Raw genomic sequence first — 11727 nt, 5'->3', positions numbered from 1 at the left:
TATAGAACAAACGTCGTACTGCGTAAATACCATTGTAATCCCCCACAATAGGGATTTACAGAACAATAAAGGTATGGATTGTTCCAACGGTGGCCAAGGAAAATGACGTAACCACGATAATATGCTGTTTGTTATCTGAGAGAGAGAGAGAGAGAGAGAGAGAGAGAGAGAGAGAGAGAGAGAGAGAGAATTTTTCACCCAGCAGCATGTACTTATCACAAACTTCAGTTTGACATAATAAAGATACTGTGAGAGAGAGAGAGAGAGAGAGAGAGAGAGAGAGAGAGAGAGAGAGAGAGAGAGAGAGAGAGAGAGAGAGAGAAACAAACAGATCGAGTCACAAAAATGAAGATGATTAAGAATGCCACAGAGAGAGAGAGAGATACATATTCACCACCCAACCTCCTCTCTCTCTCTCTCTCTCTCTCTCTCTCTCTCTCTCTCTCTCTCATTAAAAGCGAGACACGTACTTCTTCTATCAAGGCCACACCACGCGTGCTTCAATTGGTTCCCTGATCACATAACGACATATCAATTGCCAGGGAGCACTTGTTATTCCATCTCTCTCTCTCTCTCTCTCTATCTCTCTCTATCTCTATCTATCTCTGTGGCCTCCCAGAGGCACAGAGGCACCCCTCTCCCTCCCCGTTTCAGGCCTCGTAGAGGCAGAAAGTGTCAGATGACATAAGAGTATATAAGAGCACTCCCCTCGTCAGTCATATTGCAGATTATAGGGCTTCTCTTTCTCTCTTTCTTTCTCTCTCTCTCTCTCTCCTCGTCACGCTTTGGCCTCACAGAGGCACAAGGGGAAGGTATGAAAGAATATTCATCTCTCCTACCTATTTTTCTGTCCCTCTTTTGGCCTCACAGAGGTAGAGAAAGGAACATATACAAGATGAAGAATTGTAAGAAAACTCCCTCACTCTCTTACTTTCTCTCTACCTCCTTGGCCTCACAGATGTACAGGAAGAGGTAAAAACTAATAAAGAATAAAAGAGTACTCCCTCATTCACCCTCTTTGGCCTCACAGAGGTAAAAAATAGGTCAGTAAACAAGAATGAAGACTCACCTAACATTTTCTCTTAGACCACAAAGAAGTTCTACATCAAATCCACCTCCCTCTTTCTTCCTACCTCTGTGGCCTCCCAGAGGTAGAAAGAGGTCAATTCGAATAAAGACTAAAACTAACTGCTCAGTTGCCACCTTTCTCCCTTCCTCTTTGGCCTCACAGAGGTAAAATTAGGCTACAACTAAGAATACAAACACAATGTCCATTACAACTTATGGCCCAGAGAGGTGCCTCTTTCTCTCCCTTTCTGCCTCATTCTCCCTACCTCTGCAGCCTCACAGAGGTACAGGAGGAGGTAAAAACTAACGAAGAATACACGATTACTCCCCCACTCACCCTCTTTGGCCTCACAGAGGTAAAAAGAGGCTATAAACAAGAATAAAAACTCACCCAACATTTTCTCTTAGGGCCCAAAGAAGTTCTACGTCAAATCCACCTCCCGCTTTCTCTCTCTTTCTACCTTACTCTCCCTACCTCTGCAGCCTCACAGAGGAACAGGAAGAGGTAAAAACTAATGAAGAATACAAGACTACTCCCTCACTCACCCTCTTTGGCCTCACAGAGGTTAAAAAAGGCCACAAACAAGAATAAGCACCGACTTAACATGACAACTCAGGGTCCACAGAGGTCCCTCTTTCTCCCTACCTCTTCGGCCTCACAGAGGGACACACGCGGGCGGTGCGTACTGACCTGGGTGCCGGATTTCGTGGGTCTCCAGGTCAAGGCAGCGGTCCTTGCACACCATCGCCAGGACGTCCGAAATGAGGGTCTTCGGAGGGACACGGTAGACCGCCAGCTGGTTCCGCGGCAAGTTGACCTGAGCGGGAAGGAGGGATTCACTGTATATATATATATAATATATATATATATTTTTATTATATATTTAATATTAATTCATATATATATTATTGTATTAATTAAGCAATACTGTGTCTGTTAGCATGTGGGATTAATTGAAGTGTATTAATACACTGATACGTCGATACGTGACAATGATGCAGAGGGTAGCCTACGTGACGATGACGACACTATACATGACAATGGATACGTGTATACATGACAATGAAGCCTGTGTGTGTGTGACAATGGAAGCTGATACTTGGATACATGACAATGGGAGGTGATACAAGGATACATGACAGTGTTACATAGATACATGATAATGAAAACTGATACAAGAATACGTGACAATGAATCCTACGTGACAGTAATACATGGATACATGATAATGAAGCCTGCATACATGACAATGGAGGCTGATACAAAGGATACATGACAATGACACAAGACAGTGGATACAAAGGATACATGACAACGGAAGCTGACACAATGATACATGACAATGGAAGCTGACACAATGATACATAACAATGGATACAAAGGATACATGAAAACGGAAGCTGACACAATGATCCATGACAACGGATACAAAGGATACATGACAAAGGAAGCTGACACAATGATACACGACAATGTATACAAAGGATACGTGACAATGGAAGCTGACACAATGATACATGACAATGGATACGAAGGATACATGACAATGGAAGCTGATACATGACAATGGATACGTGGATACAAGTGTAATGTGTAATTACCACCAACTGCTGTTTGTAGACGTATTCCTTGGGCTGGGTGTCCCCGGGAAGATAAGAGAGAGCGAGAGCGTGAGAGCGAGAGAGACAAAGGAAGATGCATGAGTGTGGATACATCACTGTAAATCATGTGAATGGATACATAATCAACCAGTATAATAATGGGAAGGTATATAAGGGTAAATAAGGGGATATTGGGATGATAAATAAGCCAAAATAAGGCAAATTCTCACTAGATATGTACGAGTATATATATATATATATATAAATAATGGAATGTGGGAAGAATACAGAATAAATTAAGATAAATAAGGTAAGATGGAAAGATAAATGGAGCAAAAGGGGGAAGATAAATAATGCAAAATAAGGCAGAATTCTCAGGAAAAAATAAATAAGACCAACTACCCTTAAATCAAGAAAATACACTAAATAAGGCGGAAGACAGTGGGCCACTCACCTTCAGGCGGACGTTCTTCTCGATGGCCTGGGTGACGAGGTGGGCGCGACGCTTCTTGGCCTCCTCGTTCATCCGGTTCTTGGCCACGATCTGGATGATGCTGGTGTCCAGGGTCCCTTTTGGGGAGAGAGAGAGAGAGAGAGAGTGTGAGAGAGAGAGAGAGAGAAAATGCCAATATATATATATACTGTATATATACACAGGCCAACTCACCGATGGGGGTCGACGGCTTGTACGAGAGCAGGCGGTTGTCGGACACCACGTGGATGACGTGACCTCCCGGGCTGACCTTGTGGGCTGTGGTGACCTGGATTAGAAGGTCCATCATTGGGGTGCTGTGGGGGAGAGAGGGAGTGAGTGTGTGTGTGAGAGAGAGATAGAGAGAGATAAAGATTAATACTAAGAGAGAGAGAGAGAAAGAGAAAGATTAATTCTAGGAGAGAGAGAGAGAGATTAATACCAACAGAGAGAAAGAGAGAGATTAATACTAAGAGAGAGAGAGAGAGAGAAAAGATTAATTCTAGAGAGAGAGAGAGAGAGAGAGAGAGAGAGAGAGAGAGAGAGAGAGAGATTAATGCTAAGATAGAGATTAATGCTAAGAGAGAGAGAGAGAGAGTGAAAGAGAGAGAGAGAGATTAATACTGTACTAAGAAAGAGAGAGAAAGATAGAAAGATTTACAGGCAGAGAGAGAGAGAGAGAGAGAGAGAGAGAGAGAGAGAGAGAGAGAAAAGATTGGGATAAAAAGAGAGAGAGAGAGAGAGAGAGTTCTTTCTCTTTCTCTCGATACCCACCTCCTATGGACGTCCATGTTGACCCGATGCCCGGTGGGCAGGATGACCGTGAGGTCCATGGTGCCCTCCAGCAGGTCAGGAGGCGTGTCCTCCGTGACCTTGACCTGACCCGAGGTCATGGCAGAGGTCGAGGCGAACTGCCGCAGGGGGGGCGGAGCCATGATCCGATCCGCCCACGACACCCTGGGGGAGGAGAGTAAAGATATATGTATATATATTTATGTTGGTGGGTTGCAATCGTGGGGTGGCAACCTACCAGTTGCGTGGGAACGATGATAATAATAATAATAATAATAATAATAATAATAATATTATTTATTATCATCATGTCGTGGCAACCTACATGCAAACATTAAAATCCGTGGCCCTGTGACTTACACGTATGACCACATGGTGGATGGTGACCTTTGACCCTTCTGTGTCGGCTTACGAGGTCATGACCTTTTGGGGGGGAGGGGTTAGATTAGGACCCTTTTTTTTTAGAGGTTACTAGAATTTCAATGTATACATATATATGAGGAGAGAGAGAGAGAGAGAGAGAGAGGGAGAGAGAGATAGAGGAAAAGAGAGAGAGAGAGAGAGAGAGAGAGAGAGAGAGGAACAAAAGTTTAGAGAGAAAAAGAGAGAGTGAGAAAGAGAGAGAGAGAAAAACTAGATAAAAAGCAATTGAGAGAGAGAGAGAGAGAGAGAGAGAGAGAGAGAGAGAGAGAGAGAGAGAGAGAGAGAGAAATAGATAAAAAGCAATTGAGAGAGAGAGAGAGAGAGAGAGAGAGAGAGAGAGAGAGAGAGAGAGAGAGAGAGAGAGAGAGAGAGAGAGCCCTATTATACACTGAGGCCTGAGGCCTAATGGCATCAAATAGGCCTCAGTAAATTATCAGATAAAAAAAATATTAAATTTATTCCACTCTAAGTGAACCACTTTCGGGTCCATTAAATCAACAATAAAAAAACACACAAAATACAATAAAAAACACATAAGAAAATCTTGAAAAAACCCACAAAAATACACACAATTTAAGCTTGAATAAACCCACAAAAATACACACAATTTAAGCTTGAAAAACCCACAAAAATACACAGAATTTAAGCTTGAAAAAAAACACAAAAAATACACAATTTAAGCTTGAATAAACCCACAAAAAATACACAATTTAAGCTGGAAAAACCCACAAAAATACACAGAATTTAAGCCTGAGAAAACCCACAGAAATACACACAATTTAAGCTTGAATAAACCCACAAAAATACACACAATTTAAGCATGAAAACCCTGCAAAAATACACACAATTTAAGCTTGAATAAACCCACAAAAAATACACAATTTAAGCTTGAAAAAACCACAAAAATACACACAATTTAAGCTTGAAAAAACCCACAAAAATACACACAATTTAAGCTTGAAAAAACACAAAAATACACACAATTTAAGCTTGAAAAAACACGCACAAGCTAAGATTGGAAAACTAAAAAACACAATTTAAGCCAGGAAAAACTCACAGTAAATTTAGATAAACAAAAACACACAATTCAAGCTTGAAAAAAGCACACAGTTAATCAAAAAACACAAAAATACTTTAAGCTTGCAAAAAAACACAAAGTTAATTTTAAAACATGCACACACTTTAAGCTTGCAAAAACACAAGAGTTTATTAAAAAAAATAAACAAAAACACACACTTTAAGCTTTAAAAAACACACAGTTAATACTAAAAAAAAAATACACAATTTAAGCTTGAAAAAACACGCACGAGTTAAGCTTGGAAAACTAAAAACACACAATTTAAGCTTGAAAAAACACACACAGTTAAAATAAAAACACAATTTAAGCTTGGAAAACCACGCACAGTTAATTTAAAAAATACACACACTTTAAGCTTGGAAAAACACAACACAAAAATACACACAATTGAAGCTTGGAAAAACCACACAAAGTTAATTAAGACAAACAAACAAAAAAAAAAAACGCTAAAATAAAAAGGCGCCAAAAAATCATCACGATAAAAATCCGCTAAAATAAAAAGTCGCCAATAAATATCACATAATTAGAGTCAAAATGTAAACAGAGAGAGAGAGAGAGAGAGAGAGAGAGAGAGATCTATCGCACCACCCTGGCCCCGAGAGGCGCCAATTCACCACTGAAGGGAGAGAGAGAGAGAGACAGCCTCTCTGCCCCTCTCTCTCTCTCTCTCTCACTTAATAAACAAGTGCCCCGCCTTCCCCACTTTGCCCTAAACCAATTGAGAGAGAGAGAGAGAGAGAGAGAGAGAGAGAGAGAGAGAAAAAGCTTAATAACGTTCGACTTCACTCCAAGCTTAATTTTAAATTAAGCTTCCAGCTTTATAAAGCTTAATCTTCAACAATTTATGCTCTGGTTTCCAATTTGAGAAGAATAAGCTTGAAGCTTCGAAAAACACCAGTAAGCTTTAGAAAACCAAGCTTGAAGATAAAAACAAAAGCTCCAAGCTTACAAGGCTTAAAATCTTGAGAAAAAAACTTAAAAATCTTGGGAAACAGCTTAAAAAGCTTTACAATGTTTGAGAAAGTCTTAAAGAGCTCGAAAAAGACAGCTTAAAAAGCTTGAGAAAAAGCATAACACAAGCTTGAGAAAAAGCTTAAGAATCGACAGTTATCAAGCTGAAGCTCTAAGCTTGATTAAGCTTGAGAGAAGCTTCAAAAAGCTTGAGAAATAGCTTAAAAATCTGATTAAACTTGAGAAAAGTTTTCAAATCTTCAGAAAAAGTTTTAAAAATCTTGAGAAAAGCTTAAAAGGCTTCAGAAAAAGCTTGAGAAAAGACTAAACAGTGTCAGCTGAAGCTCCAAGCTTGATTAAGCTTGAGAGAAAGCTTTAAAAAAAGCTTGGAAATAAGCTTAAGGGCGATTGATTAAACTTGACAAAAGTCTTCAAATCTTGAGGAAAATTTGTAAAAACCTTGAGAAAAAGCTTTAAAAACCTCGAGAAAAAGCTTTAAAAATCTGGAGAAAGGGGTTAAAAAGCTTGATAAAGGAGCGAACAACGTCAGCCGAAGCTCCAAGCTTGATTAAGCTTGAGGGAAAGCTTCAAAAGAAGCTTGAGAAACGAACAACCCAACAGCTTGGAGACTGGGGAAGGCTTTAGCAGCAGGTGTCGTCTATTACTTGGCTTTGGGGATTCCACTTGGGCCTCGTTTGACGTTCAACTCTCTCTCTCTCTCTCTCTCTCTCTCTCTCTCTCTCTCTATTAATCTTTCGCTCCTTTCTCCATCTTTCTCTCTCTCTCTCTCTGTTTCTAATTCTTCCTATCTCTGTCTCTCAATCGTTCTCTCTTTCTCTCTATATCTATTTCTCATTCTTCCTATCTCTCTCTCTCTCTCTATGTAACTGTTTCTCATTCTTCCTGCCTCTCTCTCTCTCTTTTACGTTCTGTCTCTCCCCCTCCCCCTCTCTCCCTCCCTCGTTCTCCTCCCTCTCTCTCTCTCTCTCTCTCTCTCTCTCTCTCTCCCCAACACACCCGTTCATTATCATAGAATTCAACTGCCTTAGGTATGCCGCGAAGCGTTGCCACGCTGCGCGATAACCAACCTCACTCCGAACCTCACTTCACCCTCCCATACAACGAACCACGTCATCGTGACGTCACGAAACGGTCGCCACAACGAATAACGAAAAAGCGAAGGTGAAAAAGAACGAATTAACGAAGAAATTCTATTTAAAACGAATAAAAAAATAGGGGGAAAACTGTCGTCGTACATCTCGCATGTCGGGTCGAGCCAGCAGCCTACTACGCATGCGCAAATGAAGAAGACTTTAGACGGCTTCCGTCGGAAGCATTTTTTTCTTCTCTTTCTCTCACTCTTTCTCCCTCTCCCTCTCGCTCTTTCGCTCTCTCTCGCCTTCGTTAACGTAGAGGGATGATTAGGGAATGGATTGATAACGAGGAGATAGGGGGAATACAGAGGAAGAGGGAGAAATGAGCAGGAGAAGAGAAGGAACTCGAGATGTCGGTTGGGGTCTCACATGATGAGTTCATGATACTAGATTAGCAACAAGGAGAACTGGTGTCTCTCTCTCTCTCTCTCTCTCTCTCTCTCTCTCTCTCTCTCTATCTGTCTGTCTCTCTCTTCATCTTTCTCTCTCTCTCTCTGTCTCTCTCTAAAATAGAAACTTCTACACCAGAACTTTCTCTCAATTAAGAGCAACCGCAAAATATATGTGGCCTGAGACTATTATTATTGAGAGAGAGAGAGAGAGAGAGAGAGAGCGAGATAGATAGATAGAGAGAGAGAGAGAGAGAGAGAGAGAGAGAGAGAGAAAACATGCGTGTATCTAAACGTCATTTCCCTAGGGAGAAAGTAGACCTATCACGGAATGGTACAAATATTTCTCTCTCTCTCTCTCTCTCTCTCTCTCAGGGGGTAACAGAGACCTTCCTCTTCAAAGAGACGCCATTTTGGGTGCCCAGGGACCACCGAAACGGCCACAAATGCCCAGGAAATGCCCTGAACATGCCCAGAATTAGACGATAATGTCCGGTCGACACGGAATGGTACTAATGCCTATCTCTCTCTCTCTCTCTCTCTATCTCTATCTCTCCGTGTTTCTCTCTCTCTCTTTCTCCGCCATTCTGGATGCCCAGGTGCTAACGAGACGGGCATAAATACCCAGAAAATGCCCAAATAGTGCCCAGAATTTGGTTGAAATGTCCGGTCCCAAGAATGGTACTAATATCTCTCTGTCTCTCTCTCTCTCACTCTCTCTCCGCGTCTCTATCTCTCTCTATGCCATTCATGGTGCCCACGGACCACATAACCGGGCATTTATGCCCAAGAAATGCCCAAAAAATACCCAAAAAGTGCCCAGAACTCCACGTAAACGTCCAGTCCTCACGTGAGACCACTATCTACGACCATCACCCCCTTGAGGAACCCCCTTCCCGAATTTAGGGGGGGGGTGCGACTGCTAGCCCACCCCCCTCAGACGGCCTGTATGACCTGCCACAACATTCGTCTGACCCCCAGGTACATCACTCCCTCACCTGACCGCCGCTCTCTCTCTCCCAAGACGAAGAAATGAAGAGAAACAGGTAACTGGGTCAGTATGAACCTTCAACGAGCCGTCCCTCCCTCCCCCTAATTAGGGGGGAGGGAGGGAGGTAGGGGTTTAAATAGGACCTCCATTAACCCCCCCCTTTCCAGCCCCCCCACACCCCCCCCCCATTAATATGTTCCCACGTGTTTCAGTGACTTTCCTCTGCCTTAGGAGTGATGGCCTTGCCGTTTTTTTTTTTGTTGCGTCGTTTTGCGTCGTTTTTTGGTCGTTTCTGCGTCGCAAAAAGCGACGAGACGACTCGACGGACATTCCGGAAGGTGTATATGCAATTTGTCGTCTGTTTAAAGAGACGCAACGTCGATAAAAGTCGATAAATCAACTCTATATTACCGAGATGGGTCTAACAAACCCACTTGGATAGTTGAAGTTACCAGTCGTTTTAGGTCGTTTTCCAGTCGTTAAAAGCGACCAAGTCGCTCCTGATGCGACAAGACGACTCGACGGACATTCCAGGAGATATATATATAATTTGTCGTTTATTTAAAGCGACGCAACGTCGATAAAAATCGATAAATCAACGCCATATTACCGAGACAGGTCTAATAGACACGCTGGGTAGCTAAAGTTATCAGTCGTTTTAGGTCGTTTTCCAGTCGTTAAAAGCGACTAAGTCGCTCCTGAAGCGACAAGACGACTAAACAGACATCATGGAAGTTACAATTACAATTTGTCGTCCACTGAAAGCGACGCAACGTCGATAAAAATCGACCAATTGACGAGATATTAACGGACATAGGTCTGGGCTAACGCAGAGAGAGAGAGAGAGAGAGAGAGAGAGAGAGAGAGAGAGAGAGAGAGAGAGAGAGAGAGAGAGAGAGAGAGTGACTTACATTACGCGCAGGACAGTGGGGGAGGGGGGGGGCTGACCCCGACCTTGGGCAAGGGTCACAAGGAGGAATGCAACCCAGCGACATTGACCTTGTCGGGTATCGGCCAAGAAGGAGGCCGCGCCCCTCCGAAGGAGAAAAACCGGTATTCTTCTTAACCCCGAGAGAGAGAGAGAGAGAGAGAGAGAGAGAGAGAGAGAGAGAGAGAGAGAGAGAGAGAGAGAGAGAGTGTGTTGTGAGGAGATTGGAAGGAATGTGAGAGAGAGAGAGAGAATGGGGCCAGGGAGATATATATGTATACAAACAGCAGTAAAGAGAGAGAGAGAGAGAGAGAGAGAGAGAGAGAGAGAGAGAGAGAGAGAGAGAGAGACTAAAACACACACACACTCATATGGAAAGCAAAAACGAAAAAATATAAGCGGCTTATCGTACATCGCTCATCCCGGAAACCTTAGTAGTAACAAAAATAATAATAATAATAATAATAATAATAATAATAATAATAAAAATAATAATATTATATATTTATTAAATAAATAAATAAAATATATATTTATAATTATTAATATTAATTTATATATATTTTTTATATTAAAATGATCATCACGAATGTATTAGAATGTTTAGAACGGGGAGAGAGAGAGAGAGAGAGAGAGAGAGAGAGAGAGAGAGAGAGAGAGAGAGAGAGGTTCCAGGAACTAGCGAGAGAGAGAAAGAGACAGGTTTAAGAATGAGAGAGAGAGAGAGAGAGAGAGAGGTTCCAGGAACTAGCGAGAGAGAGAGAGAAAGAGAGACAGGTTTAAGAATGAAAGAGAGAGAGAGAGAGATGGATGTGGGGCCTTCAGGAATATGAGAAACAGAAAGAGAGAGAGAGAGGGGGGGGGGCTTCAGGAATTAGCTAGAGAGAGAGAGAGAGAGAGAGGGAGAGAGAAGCTTAAGAAATATGAGACAGAGAGAGAGAGAGAGAGACAGAGAGAGAGAGAGAGAGACAGAGACTCTCTCTCTCAGCACCTCCTCTTCAACACACACACAACCGACACTCCGGTTCGACTTCTTCCAAAGACAAAAATAAAAAAAATAAAAAAAAAACCCAAAAATAAACCCACAACCGATCGGCCCACCCGACCGCCCCCGACCCGAAAGCGAAGCCCGACCATCCGGCAACGCAACCCGACAAGACAACCCGACAAACGGCGTCGGGAAACAACCGAAAACAACCGAAAACAAACAACATTTTCGCCGCGAAAACGAAAAAAAAAAAATGTCTCCGATGCATTGAGGTCCCGACGACCGTCGCTCTCCGCGGGGGGAAAAATAGACGAAAATAACCTGCGGGGGCAAAATACACCTTAAAATACACCCGATATACACCCTACACTCACCTGGGTGTATTTATATCACATCCGCCCGCGGGTGGATCCGAAGGGACGGGCGCGAAATAGTCATCTAGGCGGGAGATTTTGGGGGGGGTTTTTGGAAGGCGGAGCGCCGAGCGACACGTCCTCACCTCACGACACTCACAGGTACACTGACTCGACTTCGGCGAATGATTTGGGGAGAAGCAGAAATCAAAACATTGGATTTTTGGTAGGCTGGTAGGCGTGTATAACCCCATCTCACACTTGTTTACACCATATTAACCACACAGATACACTAACAATCACTAACTACTTCTAATAGCTCGTATAAATAGCCTCATTTGCGCAAATAAGCGCTAATTAGCAACCTATAATTGTCGGAGTGCGTCTGGGTTGTAAACCGTGACGTCACGGAGCAACACCCATCCACTCGAACCGCCATTAGCACGTCTGATTTAGGCCTACGACGGGCCTATGAGGCCTAAAATGACCATAAATACATGAAATATCATTAATTAATGATTATTAATGATTAAAACAG

The 11727-nt window shown here is 42.6% G+C and overlaps 1 protein-coding gene across 4 annotated transcripts in view; it reads right to left on the bottom strand.

Annotated features, from left to right (window-relative positions):
* Nucleotides 1-11458, bottom strand: part of LOC136838316 (protein enabled-like) — a 40294-nt gene extending 28836 nt beyond the window's left edge. Inside the window, exons 1-7 of one of the 4 annotated variants that reach the window (XM_067103198.1) lie at nt 6021-6050; nt 4295-4357; nt 3917-4099; nt 3338-3459; nt 3125-3240; nt 2671-2703; nt 1760-1886 (exon numbers count right to left, since the gene is read on the bottom strand). In XM_067103198.1, coding sequence (XP_066959299.1) covers nt 1760-1886; nt 2671-2703; nt 3125-3240; nt 3338-3459; nt 3917-4099; nt 4295-4308 — 595 coding nt within the window. In that variant the 5' untranslated portion in view covers nt 4309-4357; nt 6021-6050. Of the gene's footprint in view, nt 1-1759; nt 1887-2670; nt 2704-3124; nt 3241-3337; nt 3460-3916; nt 4100-4294; nt 4358-6020; nt 6051-11210 lie in introns of those variants that run through there. The other 3 variants (XM_067103196.1, XM_067103199.1, XM_067103197.1) reach the window with 3 other exon arrangements.
* Between the last annotated feature and the right edge of the window lie 269 nt (nt 11459-11727).

The sequence above is a fragment of the Macrobrachium rosenbergii genome, unplaced genomic scaffold (assembly GCF_040412425.1).
Source record: "Macrobrachium rosenbergii isolate ZJJX-2024 unplaced genomic scaffold, ASM4041242v1 60, whole genome shotgun sequence".
NCBI lineage: Eukaryota > Metazoa > Arthropoda > Malacostraca > Decapoda > Palaemonidae > Macrobrachium > Macrobrachium rosenbergii.
The sequence above is the reverse complement of the archived record's forward strand: the minus strand, read 5'-3'. Positions and strand labels throughout refer to the sequence as shown.